This window comes from Schistocerca gregaria, chromosome 11 (assembly GCF_023897955.1).
Source record: "Schistocerca gregaria isolate iqSchGreg1 chromosome 11, iqSchGreg1.2, whole genome shotgun sequence".
Classification (NCBI taxonomy): Eukaryota; Metazoa; Arthropoda; class Insecta; order Orthoptera; family Acrididae; genus Schistocerca; species Schistocerca gregaria.
In genome coordinates this window covers 66,960,611-66,988,346 of record NC_064930.1, presented here as the reverse complement: position 1 = coordinate 66,988,346, position 27,736 = coordinate 66,960,611, and the positions used below count along the sequence as shown (strand labels likewise).

The 27,736-nt window shown below is 43.3% G+C and overlaps 1 protein-coding gene across 3 annotated transcripts in view; it reads left to right on the top strand.

Annotated features, from left to right (window-relative positions):
* Window positions 1-27,736, top strand: part of LOC126295110 (cation-dependent mannose-6-phosphate receptor-like) — a 76,374-nt gene that overhangs the window by 33,285 nt on the left and 15,353 nt on the right. For all 3 annotated transcript variants that reach the window (XM_049987369.1, XM_049987367.1, XM_049987368.1), the window contains exons 4-5: window positions 18,756-18,871; window positions 26,626-26,753. In XM_049987369.1, the coding sequence (XP_049843326.1) occupies window positions 18,756-18,871; window positions 26,626-26,753 (244 nt within the window). The remainder of the gene's footprint in view (window positions 1-18,755; window positions 18,872-26,625; window positions 26,754-27,736) is intronic.

The window sequence follows — 27,736 nt, the reverse complement described above, 5'->3', positions numbered from 1 at the left end:
CATTGTAAATGTAATTGTAAAAAGCAACCTGTGGTTGTACATAATCAGATCAAAAGTATCCAGGCATCTAGTAGTGAACATTGATATGGGGTACACCTACATCTATGTGATTACTCTGTTATTCACAATAAAGTGCCTGGCAGAGGGTTCAATGAACCACCTTCAAGCTGTCTCTCTACCGATCCACTTTCGAATAGCGCGCGGGAAAAACAAATACATACATTTTTCTGTGTGAGCCCTGATTTCTCTTATTTTATCATGATGATCATTTCTCCCTATGTTGGTGGGTACCAACAGAATGTTTCCATAATCAGAGGAGCAGAAATTTCATGAGAAGGTCCTGTTGTAACAAAAAACGCCTTTGTTTTAATGATTGACATTCCAATTCAAGTATCATGTCTGTGGGACTAACTCCCATATTTCGCAATAATGCAAAACGAGCTGCCCTTCTTTGTACTTTTTCAATGTCATCTACCAGTCCCACCTGATGAGGGTACCACACTGTACAGCAATACTCAAGAGTAGGGCGGACACGTCTGGTGTAAGCAGTCTCTTTAGTAGACCTGTTGCACCTTCAAAGTGTTCTGCCAATGAATCGCAGTCTTTGGTTTGCTCTACCCAGAACATTATCTATGTGATAGTTCCAATTGAGAGTATTTATAATTGTAATCCCTAAGTATGTAGTTGAATTTACAGTCTTCAGGTTTATGTGACTTATCGCATAATCAAAATTTAGCGGATTTCTTTTAGTACTCATGTGAATAACTTCACACTTATCTTTATTCAGGGTCAATTGCCACTTTTTGCACCATACAGGTATCTAAATCATTTTGCTATTCGTTTTGGTCATCTAACGACTATTCAAGATGGTAAATGACAGCATCATCTGCAAACAATCTAAGATGGCTAATCAGATTGTCCCCTATGTCGTTAATATAGATAAGGAACAATAGAGGGCCTATAACACTTCCTTGGGCAACGTCGGATATTACTTCTGTTTTACTTGTTGACTTTCCATCTATCTCTAGGAACTGTGACCTTTCTGATCGGAAATCACGAATCCACTCGCACAACTGAGACGATATTCCATAGGCACGCAGTTCGATTAGAAGACGCTCGTGAGGAACTGTGTCTGAAACCTTCTGGAAATCTAAAAATATGGAATCAATTTGACATCCCCTGTCGATAGCACTCATTACTTCATGAGTATAAAGAGCTAGTTGTGTTTCACAAGATCTATATTTTCTGAAACCGTGCTGACTTTGTGTCAAAAAATTGTTTTCTTCAAGGCACTTCATAACGTTCGAATACAGTATATGTTCCAAAACTGGAAATTGACATTAGTGTTATGGACCTGTAATTCAGCAGATTACTTCTACTTCCCTTTTTGGGTATTGGTGTGATTTGAGCAAATTTCCAGTCTTCAGGTACAGATCTTTCTGTGAGCAAGTGGTTGTATACAATTGCTAAATATGGAGCTTTTGTATCGGCATACTCTGAAAGGAACTTGACTGGTATACAATCTGGACTGGAGACCTCCCCTTTATTAAGTGATTTCAACTGCTTTGCTACACCGAGGATATCTACTTCTACGTTTCTTGTCTTGGCAGTTGTTCTTGATTGGGATTCAGGAATATTTACTTCGTCTCCTTTGGTGAAGGAGTTTGGGAAAACCGTCTTTAATAGCTCTGCTTTAGTGGCACTGTCACCAGTGACTTCACCGTCATTATTGCGCAGTTAAGGTATCAGTTGCATCTCACCACTGGTGTTCTTTATGTACGACCAGAATCTCTTCGGGTTTTCTGCCAGATTTTGAGACAGAGTTTCCTTGTGGAAATTATTAAAAACATCTTGCATTGAAGTACACGCTATGTTTCTCCTTTCACTTTTGTGACAGCTTGAACTCTGCTGGGAACGCTTTCAATTAGGTGTCTCAGTGTCTGTGGAGGAATGGCTGCCCTGAAATCAGAGAAGGCAGTGTTGCTGGAATGATGTTCCAACTTATCCCAAAGTTGTTCCACTGTGTGAAGGTCGGGACTCTGCCCAGGCCATACCATTTCAATGGTGTTACTGTACCTTGCATATACTACTTCAGAACAGGGTGCATTGTCCTGCTTATACAAATGGCCTACTGTACACAGTAGGCAGTCTCTAAAATTTTCTCGTATCCTTCCGCATTTAGCATTTTCTGATGCACAATAAGGGGACCACTCCCTAAACCTGATAAACACACCCACCTCCTCCATACTTCAGTATTGGCTCTGCATTCGGGAGGACGACGGTTCAATCCCGCGTCTGGCCTTCGTGATTTAGGTTTTCCGTGATTTCCCTAAATCGCTCCAGGCAAATGCCAGGATGGTTCCTTTGACAGGGCACGGCTGACTTCCTTTCCCGTCCTTCCCCAATCCGACGAGACCGATGACCTCTCTGTTTGGTGTCTTCTCCCAAACAATCTAATCCAATTGGCTCTGCACACAGCGGCAGGTAACACTCTTTACATATTTGCAAAACCTAAACTGCAGGGTATAGCGTGTTCATCAGTACAAACCACCCGTTTTCAGTCATCCGCCGGTATCGCTCTTTGCACCACATCGAGCATCGTTCGGCATTGACTCCAGAAATGTGTGCTTTATGAGAAGCTGTTTGACCGTATTACCACATTCTTCTTAAATCCCAACATGCAGTCATTGTGCTAACTGGACTACTGGTAGCACTTCGTGTTACGACCAGACAAAACCACAATTGTCCAGACAGAACAGCATTGCTCTTTTTCAACCTGTGGGTCCGCCCCCTTGGCGGTTGCAAAACCTTGCTCAGGGGGTCGCAATAGCAGGGGAAAAAAAAAAAAAAAAAAGACTTGTCCATTTTATGTTCACACACAGCGAAGCGCGAAGATAGTAAGCACATCCATACTTTCTCATTCTGTAAACATCCCCAAGGCTGTGACTAAGCCATGTTTCTGCAATATCCTTTCTTTGAGGAGTGCCAGTTCTACAAGGTTCGCAGGAGACCTTCTGTAAATTTTGAAAGTTAGGAGACGAGGTACTGCCAGAAGTAAAGCTGTGAGGACGGGGCATGAGTCATGCTTGGGTAGCTCAGTTGGTAGAGCACTTGCCCCGCGAAAGGAAAAGGTCCTGAGTTCGAGTCTCGGTGCGGCACACAGTTTTAATCTGCCAGGAAGTTTCACAACCACACTTGCTGGCGTACTTGGACAACTGATTGTTGTGACCGAAAACGCACTGACCACTTCTCACCCCCATGCCAGAACTGCGGCAAAGAATAGAATTATATGTCTGCCCGCAGAGTACTGTGACCTCTTTTCACATTGCACTAGATTTCTCGATCAGCATAGTATGATAGAAAGTAAATAAAATACATTGCATTTGAAATTGCAGACACACTTTTATTATGGTTCCAGAGGTTGCCAGAATGTTTTTACTTGGGAATGGGTTGTTGTTGTTGTTGTTGTTGTTGTTGTGGTCCTCAGTCCAGAGACTGGTTTGATGCGGCTTTCCGTGCTACTCTATCCTGTGCAAGCTGCTTCATCTCCCAGTACCTACTGCAACCTACATTCTTCTGAATCTGCTTAGTGTATTCATCTCTTGGTCTCCCTCTACGATTTTTACCCTCCACACTGCCCTCCAATGCTAAATTTGTGATCCCTTGATGCCTCAGAACATGTCCTACTAACTGGTCCCTTTGTCTAGTCAAGTTGTGCCACAAACTCCTCTTCTCCCCAATTCTATTCAATACTTCATCATTAGTTATGTGATCTACCCATCTAATCTTCTGTAGCACCACTTTTCGAAAGCTTCTATCCTCTTCTTATATAACTATTTATCGTCCATGTTTCACTTCCATACATGGCTACATTCCATACAAATACATTCAGAAACGACTTCCTGACACTTAAATCAATACTCGATGTTAGCAACATAACATTGGGGAGAGGCTACAACCCTGTCTCACTCCCTTCCCAACCATTGCTTCCCTTTCATGCCCCTCGACTCTTATAACTGCCATCTGGTTTCTGTACAAATTGTAAATAGCCTTTCAGTCCCTGTATTTTACCCCTGCCATCTTTAGAATTTGAAAGAGAGTATTCCAGTCAACATTGTTAAAAGCTTTCTCTAAGTCTACAAATGATATTCAAAAAGGTTGAAAAATTGCTCTGAGAGACAGCACATCGGAGCTACAACACGTGAAATATTAGTTTACTTAATTGCATGAATGATGAAAAGGCTTACAATCCTTTCCTACAGCAGTGGTTGACATTATGCTACTGTCATTGACTATTAAAGAATTGCTTGATGCACTAATTGTCAAACTGTTCTCTTGAAGTACAAAGTTAGCACTTACAGAAATACATTTCCTTCTGAGACTTGAATAATGCTTTAGTCCTACTCAATAATGACTGCTTCAGCTGTGGTCGAGAATTTAGCGCTTCCACGCTGGGCTCTATGTTGGCCTCCGTGCGAGGGTGCAGCTGTGCCAAGACAGGTGGTCTTCTTTAGGCTGCCCCATTCTGTGGATTGCAGCGAGATATCACTAATGTTTGTGGCATCCGTGTACACAACTGTGGTGAGGCACTGTGATTTTTGGTGGACAGTACCAAACTTTGGAACTAGTGAATGGTTTCTTCTGTTGATTTTGTGTGACTATTTTTTACAACCACCTTCCACAATACTATAGTTCAATTCTTGTATCTTGGTGGTTCGCACATGCTCGCCCAGATGCAGCAGATTGCTGTGTTGCCAGTTGTACACGCCAAGAGAAGTGGCGCTATAGTACAGTTCGCAAACTTACGTTTCATGGGGAGCACGCAGTGTATGAAATAAAGCCATCACGGCCACATTAACTCTTTCGCTGCAACAGAGACGTGCTCCCTGCATTCTGCATTGGGCGCGATTTTGTCATGACTGCACTGCTCGCCTGTGCAGACACATGGTGTTTCGACTGCTTTGACACACTTTATCATTCGATTTCACAAAAACTATTTGGCCAAAAAATTTGATTTTTACACGTTGACTGATACCTTTCCCCAATAAATGACTTAATTTTGTTTCGCTGTTCAATGCAATTATTGAGCAGCATTAGATGTAAACCGTTGCACGAAATTTTGAAGAGTTTGCAGAGGTAAAAGTCCATAGCGTATACTTTCTGTATGGTCAATTTTAGTTGTCACTAGAAATTTCAAAAAATTACATTCAAACAAATGAAATTCATGAAGTAAGACACTTCGATATTGTTTTTAAATATAGAAAATATTAAGCACCGAACAAGGTTTGAAGTCAGAACCTTTCACTTAGCGTGTAAACACTTTAACCATTACACTACCGTAGCTCATCATTCGATGAGCTCTCACGGAGGACTTTAAAATATCACACAAAATACTGACAAACACTGTTTGTATGACTATGAATTATTCACGTTTCATCCAAGTACAATAGGAAATAAACAATTACCGCTGTTCTTTATTGCGAAAAAGCAGTTAGTGAGAATGATACAAACACCTTTCCTTGCTATCACCAGAATTAGGAGGCTTATTGCTAGTTTGGTTTAATTAATTAATAGAATATGAAGCGATTAGTATCAAGAATGTTTTTTCCAAACTTTCTATAAAATAAAGTCTGCTATCAAGACATTGCTTTTGTTCAATTACTTTATTTATGACTGAACGTTTCTAAAACTGAAGACACTCGTCCGTGCTCTGCACTGCAGTCGAGCTCTGACAATGTCGTTCTCTGTTCATTGGCTGACTGTGTTTTGTGACGTCAGATGCGCAGAATGAATCTAAACTCGGCCGCCGTCGTAAATGACGTGCACTTTAGTGTGTCCCTGTCCACGAGTACACGATGTCTGCCCGGTATTGATTTATCAGTAGTTTTTCCTTCACATTTCCACATCGCGACCACATTATAGTGCCTGCAAAATCCCGTTGCAGCTAGATGTGCAGAGAAAAGGACACGCTTAGGGAGAGCGATAGTGGTGGAGTTGTCAGACTGGCGCTGTAGGAGAAATGCCTAGTGCTAGTGGGGAACTGCTGTTCTAAACTGAAGCCTAAGCTCACATTTTCTGTAAATATTAAGTGGGTGACATATGCACTCACACTTGCACGGTGGCCGTTCAGAAAGATATAATGTCTCCTCTGCTTTGGGTAGTATCTAAAAAGAATTTCACTGAAAATGCAGTGATTTATTTTTGCCTGGCTTGTTAGCCATTTGTAACTTTCAGAGAAGCATCAGGAGTGGCGAATTTTGAATAAAACGTACACATTTCTGTGGTTGTCATGTTAAAATTTGCATCTTTTGCCAAAACAACAGTGGAGTTTACACTGCCTCACCTCATTAACATGCTGTGCAGACACAGTTGCAAAAGAAGTCTGAAAAAGTGGTTTATTAAGTAAGGAACTGACAAAAAGTTAGGTCAGTGGCTTACAAAAAAGCTCATTCTTGGTGCAAAATAAACACCTAATGTCTTCACTTATGTTGTTCCAAAACCCATAGCATTTCTCATTTCGTCAGCTATCGATGGCCCTCAAAAATTGCATACTCTCATCGAAAATGTCTGTAGTTAGTGCAGTAACAGTGTGTTATTATTTTCCAAAATCTCGGTTTTGTATCTGGCATCAATTATGAAATTTGAGGAATGTTGTACATATTTCACCCTGGATTTATCACTGGGGGGCATGATTGCAAATGAGTGTGCTATTTCAGATCAATTTTCTCGAGATTGGTGGCAGACAGAGACCTCTAGCCAAGTCTAAAGAAAAATTTAGTGTGGTAGCTAAATTTCATACACAGAAACATACGAGGGCCTTCTCTCTCTCTCTCTCTCTCTCTCTCTCTCTCTCTCTCTCTCTCTTTTTCCCCCAGCCTTCAATAGGCTATAAATAAGACATGTTCATAGACAAGCTTTGCAATACCCTCTTCAAAACTGTTGCCGCCAACAAATGAGCACTGACGTTGTTTTGAAGATCTTTGTTTGTTTGAAAGTGCTGCCCTCGTAGCCATGTCTTCAGTTCAGGGAAAAAGGTGAAAGTCACTGGGTGCCAGGTCGGGACTGTACAGCGGATGATCGAAAATGTCGAATTGAAATTGTTCGAGGAACCGTTAGGCTGTGCCATCAGTGTGTGGACGAGTGTTGTCATGGATCAGCACAACTCCTGAAGTCGGCATTCCTCTTCGTTTGTTTTGAATGGCTCTATGCAAACATCGTAAAGTTTCACAATAAGCGGCTGCATTGATAGTGGTTCTGAGCTGTGTAAACTCTACAAGCAATACACCTTTGTGGTCCAAAACACGGTAGCTATATAACCTTTCTGTTGTTGAATGTTTGTTTGAATTTTTGTTTGTTTATTTGGTGAATTTGGCTGCATCCATTGTTCTGATTGTTGTTTTGTTTCTGTTGTGTCGTATTGGATCCAAGTTTCATCTCCAGTAACAGTTGATTTCAGAAAGTTCTCTCCTTCACCGTGATAACGGTCAAGGAAATTCAAAGCTGACGGCATCAGTCACTCTTGTGGGCGTCCGTCAACATTTTTGGAATCCGACAAGCAAAAAGTTTTTTGTAGCCTAAATGTGCAGCAACGATAGAGTGTAAGAATATCTTGAAACTTACAGAATTTCCATAGACAAAGCAGTTATGCTGACCCTACGATTTTCTATAACCATTCTTTCAACTTGTTCGACAAGGTCGGCTGTAACGACAGACTTGCATCCTCGGCCCCCTTTATCGTGCACGTCATTTCGGCCATCTTTAAACTTTCAGCACCATTCACGCACAACACCATCAGTCACGAAGTTATCACCGTACACTAGACTCATTCTCCATTGAATTTCTGCTGTACTATTTCCTTATGCTTGCAGGAAGCGAACTACACTTTGTAATTCACACTGGCGGGGGCAAAAATGACGGCAGCTATGTCTATGTGGCTGTAGTGCAATGCAGACTGAAGCGTTGAGGTCGGCAATGGTGCTTTAAGTGTTGGAAGTTCGGCCATATGTCTTCATGCTATGCTTCCCGCCTCGTATGTTGCGATTGTGGTCGACCATCCCATCCTGATAATCCCTTTGCCCCGCCTCCCATCTGTGTGAACTGTGGAGAGCACCATCCACCTTGCTCGCCGGACTGTCCAATTCTGCAGAAGGAGCGGAAAATCATGGAAATCAAGACCCTCGACCGACTGAAGTACACTGAGGTGAATTGGAAATATGATCGGCTTCATCCAGTGCGTATGATATGTTATGCCGCAACTGTCACTCCGGCTACAGTTCCATCAGCTCCAGTCAGCTCTCAGAGTCGAAGGCCCACACCTGCCCCCATGATGGTGGGGGTTACTAAACTTCCTGTTGCTCCTGCTCCATCTACTTCAGGAGCAACACCCCACCAACCATCGGGGACATCAGTTCCCCCTTCCCAGCCGGAGAAGCGTAAGTCTTCTTCGGCTCCTCTCCCCAGGAAGGGGTCCCTTGGGGACCTCCCTTCGCAAGTTCTGACCAGTACAAAAGCAGACAGCCGCAAGTAGCTCAAACAACCATCGGTCCCTGGTCATAGGGCCTCACGGTCGTCGTCTGTCTCTGAGACTGACCCAGTGAACCCCTCCCAGCCTGAACCACCAAAGGCACCACGAGAGAAACAGAAGAAGAAGAAGAAAGTCCCCAAGGCTAACGACATAGCGGTGGCACCCATCCCACCGCTTCCTACAAACTCTGCGTCTGAGGACGAGGTGGAGATTATGGCATCTGCTGAGGACCTCGATCTCGCCAGTCCCTCAGACGCCATGGAAAGCACTATTCCAGGTGCTCAGTCGGAGGCAGCAGGTGACCCAACGGCGTAATCTGCCTTCCAAGTCCCGTCACGCTTTTCTCAGCCATGGACAACACCATCCTCCAGTGGAACTGCAGCGGTTTCTTCCAACATCTAGCTGAGCTCCGGCAACTTATCAGCCTTCACCCTCTCCTCTGCATTGCTCTGCAGGAAATTTGGTTTCCGGCAATGCGAACCCCCGCCCTCCGTGGCTATCGGGGTTATTTTAAGAACCGGGCAGCTTATGGAAAGGTGTCTGGTGGCGTCTGCATATATGTACTGAACTCTCTTCACAGCGAGTCTGTCCCTCTACAAACACCTTTAGAGGCTGTCGCTGTTCGGGTGTGGATGCCACAGGCTGTTACCGTCTGCAGTCTTTACCTTCCACCGGATGGTGATGTCGCGCAGCATGTCCTGGCTGCTCTGACAGCCCAATTGCTGCTACCTTTCTTGTTATTGGGCGACTTTAACGCCCATAACCCTCTGTGGGGTGGGTCAGTGGCGACAGGTCGAGGCGCCACTGTTGAGCATTTATTGGCGCAGGTCGATCTCTCGATATTAAATGATGGTGCCTTCACACACTTCAGTGTGGCGCACGGCACATACTCTGCCATTGACCTTTCGATCTGTAGCCCTAGCCCCTTACTGTCTGTCCAATGGAGAGTGCATGACAACCTGTGTGGTAGTGACCACTTTCCGATCTTTCTGTCACTGCCACAGCGTCAGTCTTCTGGGCGCCCTAGCAGATGGGCTCTGAATAAGGCTGACTGGGACTTGTTCTCATCCACTGCCGCTATTGAGCCTCTCTCTAACGATGACATTGATCCAGTGGTTCAATCGGTCACCACCAGCATCCTTACTGCCGCCGAATCTGCCATTCCCCGTTCTTCTGGGTCCCCTCGGCGGCGGACTGTACCTTCGTGGTCGCCTGAGATCGCTGAAGCGGTTAAAGTTCGCCGGCGAGCGCTCCAGCGTCACAAGCGCCATCCCTCCGTAGACCACCTTATCGCCTTCAAATGGCTGCGTGCGCGAGCCTACCTCCTTATCCACCAAAGCAAGCGGGAGTGCTGGGTGTGGTATGTGTCCACCATTGGCCTCCGTGTCACTCCACCTCAGGTCTGGGCCAAGATTTGACGCGTCTACGGCTAACGGACCCCTGTCAGCATCCCTGCGCTCTCACTGAATGGAGCAGTTTGTACTGACTCTGACGTCATTGCAAACCGCTTGGCACAGCATTTTGCAATGAGTTCCGCTTCTGCGAATTACCCCCTGGCCTTCCGCTCCATTAAAGAGTGGACGGAACGTCGGAGCCTTTCGTTTCACACCCACCATCCAGAATCGTACAATGTTCCATTCAGTGAGTGGGAATTCCGAAGTGCCCTAGCCGCTTGCCCTGATACCGCTCCTGGGCCAGATAGCATCCACTGTCAAATGCTGAAACACCTTGCAGTGGACTGCCAGCGACGGCTCCTCGACCTTTACAACGGTATTTGGGTCAAGGGTGAGTTTCCGTCACAATGGCAGGAAAGTATTGTTGTCCCCATTCTGAAACCTGGGAAGAACCCTTTGGATGTGGACAGCTACTGTCCCATTAGCCTCACCAACGTTCTTTGCAAGTTGCTTGAACGGATGCTCAGCCGGCACTTGAATTGGGTACTGGAGTCTCGGGGCCTTCTGGCTCCATCTCAGGGTGGGTTCCGTAAAGGCCGCTCCGCTGCCGACAATCTGGTGAGCCTGGAGTCGGCCATCTGTACTGCCTTTGCCCGCCATCAGCATCTGGTCACTGTCTTTTTCAACATGCAGAAGGCGTATGATACGACATGGTGTCATCACATCCTTTCTACGCTTCATGGATGGGGTCTTCGGGGCCCTCTGCCGATCTTTATCCACAATTGTCTGTCGTATCGTACCTTCCGCGTGCACATCGCGGCCTCATATAGTTCCTCCCAAGTCCTGGAGAACATGTGTGCCACAGGGTTCTGTTTTAAGTGTCTACCTGTTTTTAATAGCCATTAACGGGCTCACTGCGGCTGTGGGAAATTCTGTCTCCGCTTCCCTGTATGCTGACAACTTCTGCCTTTACTACAGCTCTATTGACATTGCAGCTGCTGAACGTCAGCTACAGGGCGCAAGGCGCAGTCTTGGGCCGTAGTTCATGGTTTTCGTTTTCGGCAGCCAAGACCTGCGTTATGCATTTCTGCCGGTGACGCACTGTTCACCCGGAGCCGCGGCTTTATCTTTACGGCTAGCTTCTTACAGTGGTGGAGTCACATAGGTTTTTGGGGGTGGTTTTTGATGCCCGGTAGACTTGGCTGCCTCATATTCGGCAGCTTAAACAGGCGTGTTGGCGGCATCTAAATGCTCTGCGATGCCTGAGCCACACCAGGTGGGGCGCCGACCTATCTACTCTCCTATGGCTTTACCAGGCGTTAATCCAGTCCTGTCTGGACTATGGGAGTCTGGCTTATGGCTCAGCATCCCCATCTGTGTTGCGGGTGCTGGACCCAGTACTACACAGCGGGATACGACTTGCCACTGGTGCCTTCCGAACCAGCCCTGTGGACAGCATACTTGTGGAGGCAGGTGTCCCTCCACTGCGGTTATGACGCCAACAATTACTGGCTGCTTATGCTGCCCATGTTTTTAGCTTGCCAGGGCATCCAAATTATCGTGTCCTGTTCCCGCAGTCAGTCGTCCATCTGCCAGAACGTCGGCCCCGGTCTGGTTGTCCAATCGCCGTACGTGTCAAAGAGCTTCTCTCCGGGCTTGGGTTTTTCCTGTTCCACCTCCTTTCTGAGCCCCTCTGCATACACCCCCGTGGTGTGTGCCTCGCCCTTGCCTTCGGCTTGACTTGGCACAGGACCCGAAGGATTCACTCCCTCCGGAGACCTTCCGCCGCCGCTTTTATTCCATCTTAGCCACGTATCAGGACTCTGGCGTTGTCTACACTGACAGTTCGATGGTTGCTGGTCGTGTCGGTTATGCACTAACTCTAGGGGACCATTCTGAACAACGATCCTTGCCGGCTGGCTGCAGCGTTCACACTGCTGAGCTGGTCGCCATCTTTCGAGCCCTAGAGTATATCCGCTCCTGCTCAGGTGAGTCCTTCGTTATCTGTAGCGATTCCCTGAGCGGTTTACGAGCTCTCGACCAGTGTTTCCCTCGTTCCCGTCTGGTGATGGCTATCCATACTCTTGCCCATTGAGGCAGATCTGTGGTCTTTGTTTGGACCCCTGGCCATGTTGGGATACCCGAAAATGAAACTGTTGACTGCCTGGCGAAAGAAGCCACCAGTGCACCATCTCTGGAGATTGGCCTCCCGGCGACTGATTTGCGGGCACTCTTACGCCGCAAAGTTTTCGATTTATGGGACACTGATTGGTGCGACCTGCCCGTGCCAAACAAACTGCGTCGTATCAGGGAGACGACGACTGTGTGGCGGTCATCCATGCAAGCCAACCGCAGGGACTCGGTCGTCCTTTGTCGGCTCCGAATTGGCCACGCCCGACTGATGCACAGTTATTTACTGTGCCGTGAGGATTCACCTCTTTGTCATTGTTGGGCATCCTTGACGCTGGTCCATATTCTGTTGGAGTGCGCCCTTTTAACTGTGCTCAGGCAGACTTTTGCACTGCCTGATACGCTCTCTGCACTTTTAACTGACGACTCTTCCATAGCGGACTTAGTTTTGCGTTTTGTTCGGGCAGGGGGATTTTATCGCTTAATGTAAGTGTGTGTGTTTGTGTGTTGATTCTGGCCTATGGCCTACGATTTGTTTTTGTTGTTTTTTTTCATGTGTTTCTCGGTGGTTGGCTTTTCCCTTTTTGTTTGTATGGTCGGCCAACCACCGTCACACTCCGTGTGATTTTAGTTCGTCTTGTCTGCTCTTTGTCTACGTTTCTCTTGTTCTGTGTCGTCTGTCTTATCGTCTGTTGATCGTTTTTATTCTCTGTGAGTGTTTTTAGTATTTGGAAAAAAGGGACCGATGACCGTAGCAGTCTGGTCCCTTTAACCCCCACAAACCAAACCAGCTCGGCAATGGGGGAGTGTGTAGTGCGAGAGTTGCGCAGTAGCCGACAGTGCATGTCCACTTTCTGCCGCTCGTGTTGCTTCTATACTAAGCGACCAGAGGTTGAAAAAGAAATGGCCCTCATATTATATAATATACATGAAACGTAAAATCAAAGTGACCTCTATTCTTCATTACAGACTTTTTCAAATTACTTCCATGTAAGTATCACAATAAGTATGACCATTAACGAAATGATGGGCACACCATTATGAACCTGGCGTATAAAGCTATAAGTAAAGCAAAAACAAACTTTTGTGTGGAATACTTTCTGTGAAATCGTTTGAGAAAGATAGCAGAGCATGCATCTTGATTCTGTCATAGCCGACTGGCGCAAAGGTTTCGGACACTGTTGACCTCCCCTTTCATAACAAACGAATGAATTCTCCCAGCACTTTGGATGAAAACTAGTCACTGTGCATCAGCTGCCATATTCTAGGTGACACGCGGTGACTAGTCAATGTTCATAGTCGCCAACGAATTTCACTGTTACTGCTTCTCAAGTGACAACATGGTACTCCCCCCCCCCCCCCCCCTTGCGGTCGTGTGTGTGTGTGTGTGTGTGTGTGTGTGTGTGTGTGTGTGTGTGTGTGTGTGTGTGTGTGTGCGTGCGTGCGCGTGCGTGTGTGTGTGTGTGTGTGTGTGTGTGTGTGTGTGTGTGTGTGTGCGTGCGTGCGCCCTACCTCCAGTGAAGGCCTTACTGGCTAAAAACTCTTTTTTTCTGACAATCTTTTCTTTGTGCCTGTCTTATGACTCAGCATCTCCACTGTGTGGTGAGTAGTAACTATCCTTTTCATAATGTTGTTAAGTAGTAGTAGTAGTATTTTTTCATAATTTTAAGTTGGATGTGGCATGGTATATGGCATTTTAAATAGAACATTGCATGACAGTGTAAAACCAAATGACATTTTTAGCATTCACCACTAAAAACAACCTCAGAAAACAGGACAATTTGAAAATAGCCTGCAAAGTTTCTGAAATGATCATTTGGCCATGCTGCAGATCAATCCATTACCGTAGCTAGTTTTTCGTCTCTTCGTATTTGTCGGCTTTGCCAACTTGCAACCAAACCGTGATATTTTAACAGGACCTGGACCTCTGGCTACACTACAGGTCAGTTCAGCACCACAGCTAGTTATCCTTTGGTCACATTTTTTGGCTTTGACAGCTCGCAAACATGCTATAACATTGGAATATAAAACTATATCCCAATAAATTCTGTCATATCCCAAGAAAGAAACAATACAAGAAATATGACCAAAAACTAGCAACCAGCTTTGTAATCAATAATAGACATCTTAATAATATTCAGTCTCGTGCAGTCTGTGTCGAAAATCAGTTTGTGTCTTCTGCCGAAACAACTTGCTAGGTCCAGCAATTTTCATTGGCTGCTCTATACTATCACCTATTGGTTATGACCAATGGAAACAAATTGCCAACCGTAGTGTGCAGCTGGATATCTGCTGACACTGTAAGTGCATTTTAGCCAACAATGAAATTAATAAGCTTTATTTTTTTCAAAACACATTAACAAAATACACAAATGTCACACCTTCCCAGTTCAAGTTTGGAAAATGATGTTGAGCATATGACCACCTCTACTGCTCTGACATGTGAGAACTCTGTCTGTCAAATCTGCTTTGAGTGCCTGGCAAGAATGCTCTTGCATTTTGCCAACAACTTATTGACATTCCTGCTTTAACTCGTGAAAGCTTCAGGTTTTATTGACATAGACCTGATGATTTAAGATATCTGTAAGGAAAATAAAAACAATAAGGGGTTAAGTTACATGATCTTGATGGCCCGTGTTGGTCACTATTGCATGAAATGAGGCAGTCCAGAAACCACTCCTAGAGTAATTCAATTGTTTCACAGGAAGTGTGACAAATGGCATCATTGTGCTGAAACCACAACTTTTGGCAGACCATTCCATTGAAATGAGGCCACAAAAACCCTTGCCATTGCACAGGATCAGTTTCCATTAGCTGTCACAGCTTTTTATGCCTCGTTTTTTTAAAAAAATGGGGGTGGAGGTGTTTCTGCTGTGCCAAACAGCCCCTTGCTGTCAATGGTTTTCCCTCTCTTGAACTGTGTGTGGTTTATCTAACCTCTAGATATAACAGTTCTGTTCATTCACAAATCATTTAAATGGAAATCCATCTTGTCGCTAGAAATGATGATCCTCACAATACCATTGTCTCCTCAGAATTTAGTCAAATCGCCTTTTCTCACTTTTGGCTTCCTTCATCTTGTCCATAATTTACTTCTGTAAAGGTGGTAACAGAGATCATACCATAAAATTTGCTGTAAAGGTGGCAACAGAGATTGTACCATAAAATTTGTCGAAATGAAGAATAAGAATATCGTATGCCCAATTCATGGGAAGAGCAAAGAACGCAGTCACTGGATTAACGTCTCCACTGTCACAAAACACTGCAATGTTTTGCACGAATTCGACAGAACAAGGATGCCAAGAAGCCTTTAACATTCACTGTTGAAGTAGTTTTATCGATCTTTACAGTACGTCTGTGAACTGTTAATTCATTCGGTGCTTCGTTGCACCCTGGAAATGTGGAGTGATATCTCATAGTCGCTGCACAATTTTCTCCATTCTAAAAAAAAAAAAAATCATTTTCACAATTAGCATACACTACTCAATAGTACACTACTACACAATTAGCCGCAAAATGAAGAAATGAGATAAATTCAGATTGAAGCATCAATTCGAATCTTTATGGAAACCAAAATGGCCTATGACAGTGTGCTCAACAAAAGTATACTACGTAATTCTAAACCAGAACACCTTTAAAGGGCCCTTCATTTAAATTTCATATCAGTTGCACATTCCAGCTAAAGTTTATCAACAGTGTCAGAATTTCTTAGAGAATTGGGAACAATGAGATTTTAAACACGAAGTTCTTGTGCTCTGAAAATTTCTCAGCCAATGACAATTAATGCAAAACTGACCCAGAATATAAGCACTATTTCCACATATCTCCCATGCATCTGATTGCACGATGGTCGCGCAGGAGTAGTTACATCCTTCAATTCGAGAACTAAGCAGTGTAGTTATTTTATTTCATTACATTGATGTCTTAAGTCATTGTGGGTTATCATGTTTAAAACAATTGATCGACCTGCGAGCTGTGAAGTGAGAGATGTTATCAGGTTTCCTATTGCAAGAAATGTTCGAGCTGATGAGGTTATTGTCAGGTAATTGAAACTTAGAGAGAGAACGTGATGAGTGAAGGTATGGTGCAAACATGGTTTCAGATGTTTAATGAAGGAAGGCAAAATGTTCACACAATGAGGAATGCAATGAACAACTGTCATTGATCACTAAAGAAATCATGCACTGCATCAAAGAACAAATGTGTTCCAATAGGTGAGTAATGATTTCTGATTTTCAATGCATTTTCAAAACATTTCATGATCTCCATTACATGAAATTGCAACTGAATGCTTGGCAGTACAAAAAAAATGTGAGCACAGTGTGTACTGAAAACACAAATTGACATTCAAAAACGGAAATGCAGGGAGCAGCCGTGGAGTTACTGCGGCGCTATGCAGCAGAGGAAATTGATTTTTTGAAAAAAAATTTTGCAGGCAATGAGAGATGCTTTTATTTTGAGACACTTGAATCGAAAAGACACCCATTGGAATGGCAGCACACTAGTTCGTCGAAACCCGAGCGAGCAAAGCCGCCTTATTCTTAAGAGAATCGTGTGCACTGTGATTTAGGACTCCCAGCGAGTTTTGTTAGTGGATTGGTTGGAACGAGGCACAACAATCAACACTACAGTTTACTATGAGACATTGAAGTAATTATGGTGCACGATACAGAACAATAGATGTGAACTACTGACTTATATTGTGATTGAACACGACAATTAGTGAGTGACCACATACTGCAGGTGTAACAGCAGCAATGCTTCAATTCATTTCACTAGGAAAAATTATATTACTCTACTTACAGTCTGGACATCTCACTTTTATTTTTTTCTCACTTTAAGAAATTTGTTGGTCAGCAGTTTGCAAGTGATGAGGAGTTCAAGGTAAATGTTGAAAACTGGTTCAGTCTCCGTTACTCCACCATGGATATGGGACAGTGGCCAGTCAGATAAAAAATGTACAACTTTGCTTCCGCTGTTTGCGAAGTAGGTGGCGACAACAGCATGTAGCAATCGAAAGAAGCAGATCACAGACATCGGGCAGTTAGGTTGGACCTCAGTCAACATTGTCAGGTTATTGTCAGGTAATTGAAACTTGTTTCAATATGAAGAAAACAGTGGCTGAATCTCATAGAATGCTATCAAGTGCGTACGGTAAGGATGCTAGTAGTGGAAGAATGTGTCGTGAGTGGTTTCAACACTTCAGGAACGGTGATTTTAACATCGTAGTCTTACATAGTGGTGGAAGAAAGTATGTTTTTGAAGCTGCAGAATTGGAGACATTGCCAAGTGAAGACTCATGTCAAACTCAAGAAGAATTGGCACGATTAGTAGGAGTGACACAGAAGGCCTTTTCAAAACATCTCAAGGCTATGGGCATGATTCAGAAAGAGGGAACTTGGGTCTCGTGTGAGCTGAAACCGAGAGACGTTGAACGGCATTTGTGTGTTTGTGAACAGTTGCTTGAGAGGCAAAAACGGAAGGGATTTCTACATCGCATTGTGACCGGCAACGAAAAATGGGTTCGTTACGATAACCCTAAATGCCAAAAATCGTGGGGATATCCCAGCCATGCTACCACGTCGATGGCCAGACCGAATATTCACGGCTCCAAGATCGTGCTCTGCATTTGGTGGGACCAGCTCGATATCGTGTACTGTGAGGTGTTAAAACCAAGTGAAACAATTGCAGGTGCTAGTTATCGAACGCAATTAATGTGTTTGAGCAGAGCATTAAAAGACAAACGGCTGCAATACGATAGGGCACAGTAAAGTGATTTTTCAGCATGACAGTGCTTGACCCCATGTTGCAAAAGAGGTCAAAACGTACTTGGAAACGTTAAAATGGGAAGTCCTACCCTACCCACTGTATTCTCCAGACATTGCTCCCTCTGACTATCACCTGTTTAGATCAATGCCGCATGGCCTGGCTGACCAACACTTACGATCTCATGAAGAAGTCACAAATTGGATCGATTCGTGGATCACTTCAAAAGGCGAACAATTTTTTCAATGCAGGATTCGTAGACTGCCCAAAAGATGGGAGAAAGTAGTGGCCAGTGATGGAAAATACTTTGAATGATACATATGTAACCAATTTGTTTCATTAAAGCCTCAAATGTTGGGGGAAAAACGGCAGAAGCCAAGTTGTACACCTTGTATTTACCAAAGAAAAATCACAAAACAGCCATATGTTTTCAGAAGTTGTTATTCCAGGTATTGGTGGTTCAAATTACGCATGCATCGATTTATCCGATTCTCTGTATATGGAGTGCATAGGGACCTGAAGATGGCATTAATGAGACACTGAAACTGGTTGTCTACATAAAACATCTGTAAACATACAACTTTTTGGTTATTTTCTAAAAACTGTTTCATGTCGAAAGTGGCCAAATTCTACAAAGTGGGTATGACTTGGTCTTTTGGTGAACATGTCACAAAAAGTTTAAGGTGCTAGATTTTTCTGTAGTAAAATACAAATAAAAACAAATTGCTGATGCTTTTTAACAGCTGAACACTACTTACTTTTTGGAAAAAATAACCTTGGAATAAATTTTGGTATTTAAGAGGTAGTTGTTATCCAAAAGTGACATGTGAAAAAGAAAAATAATAGCACTTATTTTCTGTAGGAGTGGTAGTAGAGCAAGTATTTAGACTCCAAACTGCTTTGTTTCAAGTTACACGTGCACTGAGATATACTGTTGACAGAGCACTGGACGCTGCTGCAGTACCATGGAGGGGACAGCTACATGGCCAACGTGAGCTGTGCCAACGGCGCTTCGGGAAGCCGCAGTACTTCGCTCGTCATTGTGTGCGACACTCAGGTGAGGTTGCTTGCGAGCTCCCATCCTGGAACCCACTACCAGAGAAACAGCTTTTCTGCACTCGCTAAGGCATACCAACTATCTCAGTATGACATCTGTTCAGAAAATAACTGATCATTTTGAATTACACATAAACAGAAATATTTAGTAATATGGAGTTGGCAGCACTACCTTACACATTACTTCCTTTGTAATCATGTGGTTTTCAAGTGTTGGTATGTTGCTCACTTTTTGTGAGATTGTTATTTGAGTACAATATGTAGGTGTTGAAATGTATGGAGAAGAAATAAAAACTTTGACGTTTGCTGATGACATTGTAATTCTGTCAGAGACAGCAAAGGACTTGGAAGAGCAGTTGAATGGAATGGACAGTGTCTTGAAAGGAGGGTATAAGATGAACATCAACAAAAGCAAAAAGAGGATAATGGAATGTAGTCGAATTAAGTCGGGTGATGCTGAGGGAATTAGATTAGGAAATGACATGCTTAAAGTAGTAAATGAGTTTTGCTGTTTGTGGAGCAAAATAACTGATGATGGTCGAAGTAGAGAGGATATAAAATGTAGACTGGAAATGGCAAGGAAAGTGTTTCTGAAAAAGAGAAATTTGTTAACATCGAGTGTATATTTAAGTGTCAGGAAGTCGTTTCTGAAAGTATTTGTATGGAGTGTAGCCATGTATGTAAGTGAAATGTGGACGATAAACAGTTTGGACAAGAAGAGAATAGAAGCTTTCGAAATGTGGTGCTACAGAAGAATGCTGAAGATTAGATGGGTAGATCACATAACTAATGAGGAGGTATTGAATAGAATTGGGGAGAAGAGGAGTTTGTGGCACAACTAGACTAGAATGAGGGATCGGTTGGCAGAACATGTTCTGAGGCATCAAGGGATCACCAATTTAGTACTGGACGTCAGCGTGGAGGGTAAAAACTGCAGAGGGAGACCAAGAGATGAATACACTAAGCAGATTCAGAAGGATGTAGGCTGCAGTAGGTACTGGGAGATGATGAAGCTTGCACAGGATAGAGAAGCATGGAGAGCTGCATCAAACCAGTCTCAGGACTGAAGACCACAACAACAACAACAACAACAACAACATGTTTAAGTGTTAGTGGTGATTTTTGATATGTACAGTTTTCTGGAGCAATGGTGCTACAAAAATTTTGTGTGAAACTGAGTAAAACTCTATAGGAATGTTTCAACTTTTGAAACAAGTTTATGGAAATGATGCAAATGTGGTCAACAGTCAGTTGAAGATCAGCCTTGGCCAGGAAATCATCCACTTCAACTTGTGACTCACATATTTAGGAAAACAATAATCTGTTGCACACAGGTCATCGATTTACCATTTTGCAATGATTATGTTAAAAATCGGCTACAGGAGGCCAAAATTGTGATGACGCAACTGGTGACTTTTTCACCCCGACAATGCGCAATGTGTCTGCATGCTCAAGTCCGTCAATTTTTTAGGTTGGTGCTAAAAATCAGCTGACTGTCCTCCCACCGCCTCCTTACTTACCAGACATGGCTCCTTGCGATTTCTTCTCATTTCTGAAAATAAAATCTGTGCTGAAAGTGCCGTGTCCAGAGTATTGATGACATCAAAGCAAATTTGTCACAGATCTTAAAGGCGCCCTTGAATTAAGTTATCCAGGACTGCGTGCATAATGGAAACAGTGGTGGGAAAGTCTGGGAACAGGGTAAGGCTGCAGAACCTAAAATTTATAATAGATTTAAAAATAATGAAGTTTGGTTACTTTCTGAACAGACTTGTATATACAACATACGATTCCTAAAAAATTTAGGAGTAAAGGAGACAACTCACCGAATAGTGTGAAGGTGTGTCGAAAAGAAATGCCTCTGAATTTTCTGTATGAAAACTCAAACTTTATTAATGCTGTACATCCTTGTTCCTCATATCTACATATTTATTTCTCAACATAGCCACCATGGCGAGAAACAAATTTCTCTGAGCAAGATACTGGTCTGTTGATATCATCACTTTTGGGTGTTTGACTTAATTGGTGGAGCCACAACCACATCACTGCTTGCACCTCTTCATCACTATCAGAGGTCCTTGAAACATATGAAAATCAGATGTGGTAAAGTCGGGCCTGTATGGAGAAAGATCGACGACAATGAACCAGAGGTGTTGGATTGTTGCAGATGTCGCAGTGCTTGTTTGTGGTGGGGCTATATCATGGTGAAGGAGAGGGCGCTCAGTGTATAGACGAACTCCTTGAATTTGTATTTTCAGTTTTCTGAGGGTCTCACAGTACACGGTAATAGTTACATTACACAGTCTACATCTACATCTACATCTACATCTACATCCGTACTCCGCAAGCCACCTGACGGTGTGTGGCGGAGGGTACCCTGAGTACCTCTATCGGTTCTCCCTTCTATTCCAGTCTCGTATTGTACGTGGAAAGAAGGATTGTCGGTATGCTTCTGTGTGGGCTCTAATCTCTCTGATTTTATCCTCATGGTCTCTTCGCGAGATATACGTAGGAGGGAGCAATATACTGCTTGACTCTTCGGTGAAGGTATGTTCTCGAAACTTTAACAAAAGCCCGTACCGAGCTACTGAGCGTCTCTCCTGCAGAGTCTTCCACTGGAGTTTATCTATCATCTCCGTAACGCTTTCGCAATTACTAAATGATCCTGTAACGAAGCGCGCTGCTCTCCGTTGGATCTTCTTTATCTCTTCTATCAACCCTACCTGGTGCGGATCCCACACTGCTGAGCAGTATTCAAGCATTGGGCGAACAAGCGTACTGTAACCTACTTCCTTTGTTGTCGGATTGCATTTCCTTAGGATTCTTCCAATGAATCTCAGTCTGGCATCTGCTTTACCGACGATCAACTTTATATGATCATTCCATTTTAAATCACTCCTAATGCGTACTCCCAGATAATTTATGGAATTAACTGCTTCCAGTTGCTGACCTGCTATTTTGTAGCTAAATGATAAGGGACCTATCTTTCTATGTATTCGCATCACATTACACTTCGCTACATTGAGATTCAATTGCCATTCCGTGCACCATGCGTCAATTCGCTGCAGATCCTCGTGCACAGTGCCATGTTCCACCCTACAATTCGGATCCCTCTAATGGTAGAGAGTTGTAACTTCTGTCAGCCGAGCAGGAAAGTGACTGAGTAATATGCATGACATACAATACATCAATCAATATGGAGACCAGAGTGCCGTGCAGAGTGGCCGCGCAGTTTGAGGTGCCATGTCGTGGATTGCACAGCCCCTCCCGCCGGAGGTCCAAGTCCTCCCTTGGGCGTGTGTGTGTGTGTGTGTGTGTGTGTGTGTGTGTGTGTGTGTTTTAGTGTGTGTTTTATCCTTAGCATAAGTTAGTTTTAAGTGGTGTGTAAGTGTAGGGACTGATGTCCTCAGCAGTTTGGTCACTTAGGCATTCACACACATTTGAATGTCTAGTGAGAACAGAATAAAAAATTCGAGGGCATTAATTTCCAGCACACTCTCGTGGAAGCTCTTGAGTTCTCAACAGGCCAGCAAAAAATTAAATCTTTAGTTTTGAGTGGACGGAAAAACACACACACACACACACACACACACACACACACACACACACACACACACACTTGTGTGTTTTTTCCATCTGTCCAAAAGCAAAGGTTTCATTCTTTTCCATGTGCCTGTCAACAACTTAATGCCTCTAATATTTGGTGAGTTTCTCCTGTACTCCTAAATTATTATAGGCTTGCATAACTTTCCTTACCTTATTTGCATAAATGTTTTATCAGATAGGATCAGAGAGACTATAAGATTGTTCATTGATGGTGCCATAGCTTACAGGAAAAGATTGCCATTGGATGATGGATGGATGCCAAGGAAATGCTGAAGGATTTTATAGGGCCCTTACGGATGGCTCCCCCGCCCCCCAACACTTAGCATATTTCCCTCCTCCCCCCCCCCCCCCCTCTCTCTCTCTCTCTCTCTCTCTCTCTCTCTCTCTCTCTCTCTCTCTGTGTGTGTGTGTGTGTGTGTGTGTGTGTGTGTGTGTGTGTGTGTGTCCAAACCCCCCACCCCTCTACCTGCAAATCATTACAGTGCAATTTTATTTCTAGACATTGATCAGAATTATTTATATACATTTTTTGCATGTCTGTATCAAATTTTAATTTACATTTCCACAACCCAAAATTAAAATGGGGAGGGGGGGGGGGGGGGGGGGATCCAGAAGTTACACTGCCTGAGAGAACAACTAAAGCTTCCCGTATTCTCTCCCGGAGCTCTGCTACATCACGTGGTAGAGACAGTACATACTCTGGGTCTTTAATGTGTCCCCACAGAAAGGAGTCTGGTGATCGGGGAGCCCATTTCGTGAAACAGCTGTCCCTTTCTGTAGCATGGCTGATGGGGCAGCTCCTTGTTCAGGTACCCATGAACTTCACGATGAAAATGGGGTGGATCCCCACCTTTCTGAAAGATGAATGGAGATTCCGATTGCATTTGAGGCGGCAGCCATTGCTGCAACATGCCCAAGTACGAATATCCAGCGACAGTGCTCTCGCCAAAGAAGAATGGCCCGGTCAGTTTTTGACGTGACAAGGCACAAAAAACATTTACGTTTGGGGAATCATTCTCAAATTCAATGCATTTCTGTGGATGCTTTGTATGCCAGAATCGACAACTGTGCCTGTTCACTTTCCTGTTAGTGTGAAAAGTGGCTTAATCGCTTAAAATTAACCGATCAACAATGCCATCGCCATCTTCACTCAGTTGTTGCAACTGCAAACAAAACTCAGAAAGCTCGTCTCTGTCATTGTCATTGAGCTCCTGCACTAGCTCCAATTTGAATGGTTTCATAGACAGCTTTTGTCACAAGATTTTCCATACTGTCATCGGAACAATTTCGAGTTCACGGGATGGACGAAGCACCGATTTCTTTGGACTCCTTACAGATGTCTCTCGTACGTGCTCCACATTCACTTCACTCACACTGGGATGTCCATTTCTCTTTACCGGGCACAAGCAACCCGTCGTAACGAATTTATCATACCAGTGGTTAATGACATTCCTTGTTGGTGGCATCTTACTGTCCTTGGTTCCAAAGATCTGTCGAATAGATGTAGCACACTTGTGTTTGTCGAACTCCAACTCACAGAAAGCTCGCTCTGCACCTGAACTCACCATGTTTGCGACTAGCGCTGATTATCGGCAAATTGACAAACTATGCTGTGGCGGTATACGTGAAAATAAACTTTCAGGGTTTCTTTTCAAAATGACATTATGTGTGATATCTGTACAATGTTTGATTGTTGTGCAAGAAATAATTGAAAGTCATGCCGTACTTTATGTACACCCTGTATTATCATTTTCCATAGACATAAATAGTTCAGCCTGCTGGAAGCCTTGAAAGAGCTCGTGTCTCTGATGCAGTGCCAAGGGTAACCGTAGCCACGGTCTCCTTGCTGATAGTCCATGCTGCTGCAAACGTCGTCGAACTGTTCGTGCAGATGGTTGTTGTCTTGCAAACATCCCAATCTGTTGACTCAGGGATCCAGACGTGGCTGAACGATCCATTACAGCCGTGCGGATAAGATGCCTGTCATCTCGACTGCTAGTGATACGAGGCCGTTGGGATCCAGCACGGCGTTCCGTATTACCCTCCTGAACCCACCGATTCCATATTCTGCTAACAGTCATTGGATCTCGACCAACACGAGCAGCAATGTCGCGATACGATAAACTGCAATCGCGATAGGCTACAATCTGACCTTTATCAAAGTCGGAAACGTGATGGTACGCATTTCTCCTCCTTACACCAGGCAATGCCGGTCAACTGCTGTTTGTTTATGAGAAGTCGGTTGGAAACTTTCCTCGTGTCAGCACGTTGTAGGTGTCGCCACCGGCGCCAGCCTTGTGTGAATGCTGTGAAAAGCTAATCATTTGCATATCACAGCATCTTCTTCCTGTCGGTTAAATTTTGCGTCTGTAGCACGTCATATTATTGGTGTAGCAATTTTAATGGCCAGTAGTGTAATTTTCAGAACATGAATTTAAAAATGATATTCTATTAACTATTTCTTTTGATTGAGCTTGAATTGTAGTTTAATAATGTAATGATGATCTCCAACATTTTCACAGAAGCTTGTTTAGGTATTTAAGCTTGTTTAGGTATTTAAGCTTGTTTAGGTATTTAAGCTTGTTTAGGTATTTAAGCTTGTTTAGGTATTTAAGCTTGTTTAGGTATTTAAGCTTGTTTAGGTATTTAACATTTTACAATGGTTGCTATCAAAATACACAGTTTGAAAACATCGTTAAACAGACCCTCTCTTATGTCAGTTTTCCAGAGTGATAAATTCATATCACAAATTTTAAATAATAATGATGATGATGATAATAATGTTGTTGTTGTTGTGGTGGTGGTGGTGGTCTTCAGTCCTGAGACTGGTTTGATGCAGCTCTCCTTGCTACTCTATCCTGTGCAAGCTTCTTCATCTCCCAGTACCTGGTGCAACCTACATCCTTCTGAATCTGCTTAGTGTATTCATCTCTTGGTCTCCCTCTACGATTTTTACCCTCCACACTGCCCTCCAATACTAAATTGGTGATCCCTTGATGCCTCAGAACATGTCCTACCAACCGAACCCTTCTTCTGGTCAAGTTGTGCCACAAACTTCTCTTCTCCCCAATCCTATTCAATACATCCTCATTAGTTATGTGATCTACCCATCTAATCTTCAGCATTCTTCTGTAGCACCACATTTCGAAAGCTTCTATTCTCTTCTTGTCCAAACTATTTATCGTCCATGTTTTACTTCCATACATGGCTACACTCCATACAAATACTTTCAGAAATGACTTCCTGACACTTAAATCTATACTCGATGTTAAGTTTCTCTTCAGAAACGTTTTCCTTGCCATTGCGAGCCTACATTTTATATCCTCTCTACTTCGACCATCATCAGTTATTTTGCTCCCCAAATAGCAAAACTCCTTTACTACTTTAAGTGTCTGATTTCCTAATCTAATTCCCTCAGCATCACCTGACTTAATTCGACTACATTCCATTGTCCTCTTTTTGCTTTTGTTGATGTTCATCTTATATCCTCCTTTCAAGACACTATCCATTCCATTCAACTGCTCTTCCAAGTCCTTTGCTGTCTCTGACGATGTTATCAGCGAACCTCAAAGTTTTTATTTCTTCTCCATGGATTTTAATACCTACCCCGAATTTTTCTTTTGTTTCCATTACTGCTTGCTCTATGTAGAGATTGAATAACATCGGGGAGAGGCTACAACCCTGTCTTACTCCCTTCCCGACAACTGCTTCCCTTTCATGTCCCTCGACTCTTATAACTGCCATCTGGTTTCTGTACAAATTGTAAATAGCCTTTCGCTCCCTGTATTTTACCCCTGCCACCTTTAGAATTTGGAAGAGAGTATTCCAGTCAACATTGTCAAAAGCTTTCTCTAAGTCTACGAATGCTAGAAATGTAGGTTTGATAATAATAATAATAATAATAATAATAGTAATAGTAATAATAATAATAATAATAATAATAATAATAATAATAATAATATACTTCTGAGCCTGATAATGTGCGCTTTTACATCATATTGAATAATGAATGACAAAATGTTAGCAGTCGTTATGAAACATTTCCATACTTGCCACATGGTATCAACTACTTCCCTAGTTGGAACTATTGGTTGCTACACTATAAGGACTGAAGCAATGGTCGTAGTGAAGGGTAGTTGTTCTGTGCAGGAATCCCTGAGCGTGGTGCAGGCCGATAACTGCACGCTGACGATGGAGCTACGGACGCCGCAGTCTTGCGCGGTACCACACCAGCAAATCGTGCCCGGGCTCAGCCACGGCTCCGTCTTCTGCATACTGTGAGTATCCTCGAGTATCAAGGCTGTGGCCAGAAGAAAAATTTGGAGTGGGAAAAAGTTTCTAATACTCTGATACTCATCTGATTGAATAAGAGGTTTGGAGAAATGTCAGACGTATTTAAACATTAATTACTTCTGCTGTAGAATTCCAGTTTGTACCTTAGAGTGATTAATATCCTTGTTTGATTTTGAGGATTTTGTGTAACGGAAAGTAATTAATCAGATCATTTTAAAGTTATCCTTTTTTACCAAACTGAATAGCAAGTCCACTGCCTCATTGTTCGATTCTTTTTAGTGAATACCGAAAAAGACATCCAGTCACTTACATAAGATTTTGACTATATCATCAATAAACTTGGGTATTATTTGAATCTGCTTTTTAGATTAATGCAAATATCTTTGCATGTGACACCAAGAGCAAGAAGAAATTCAGTTACACGATAAATCAGTCTAATCTAAAAGCTGTAAATTCAACTAAATACCTAGGAATTACAATTACGAACAACTTAAATTAGAAGGAACACACAGAAAATGTTGTGGGGAAGGCTAACCAAAGACTGCCTTTTATTGGCAGGGCACTTAGAAAATGTAACAAACCTACTAAGGAGACTGACTACACTACGCTTGTCCGTCCTCTTTTAGAATACTGTTGCGCGTTGTCCTTACCAGATAGGACTGACGGAATACATCGAAAAAGTTCAACGAGAGGCAACACGTTTTGTATTATCGTGAAATATGGGAGAGAGTGTCACAGAAATGATACAGGATTTGGGCTGGACATCATTAAAAAGAAGGCATTTTTCTTTGCGACGGAATCGTCTCACGGAATTCCAATCACCAACTTTCACCTTCAAATGCAAAAATATTTTGTTGACACCGACCTACATAGAGAGAAATGATCACCACGATAAAATAGGGGAAATCAGAGCTCGCATGCTATACGAGATTGGAATAATAGAGAATTGTGATGAACCCTCTGTCGG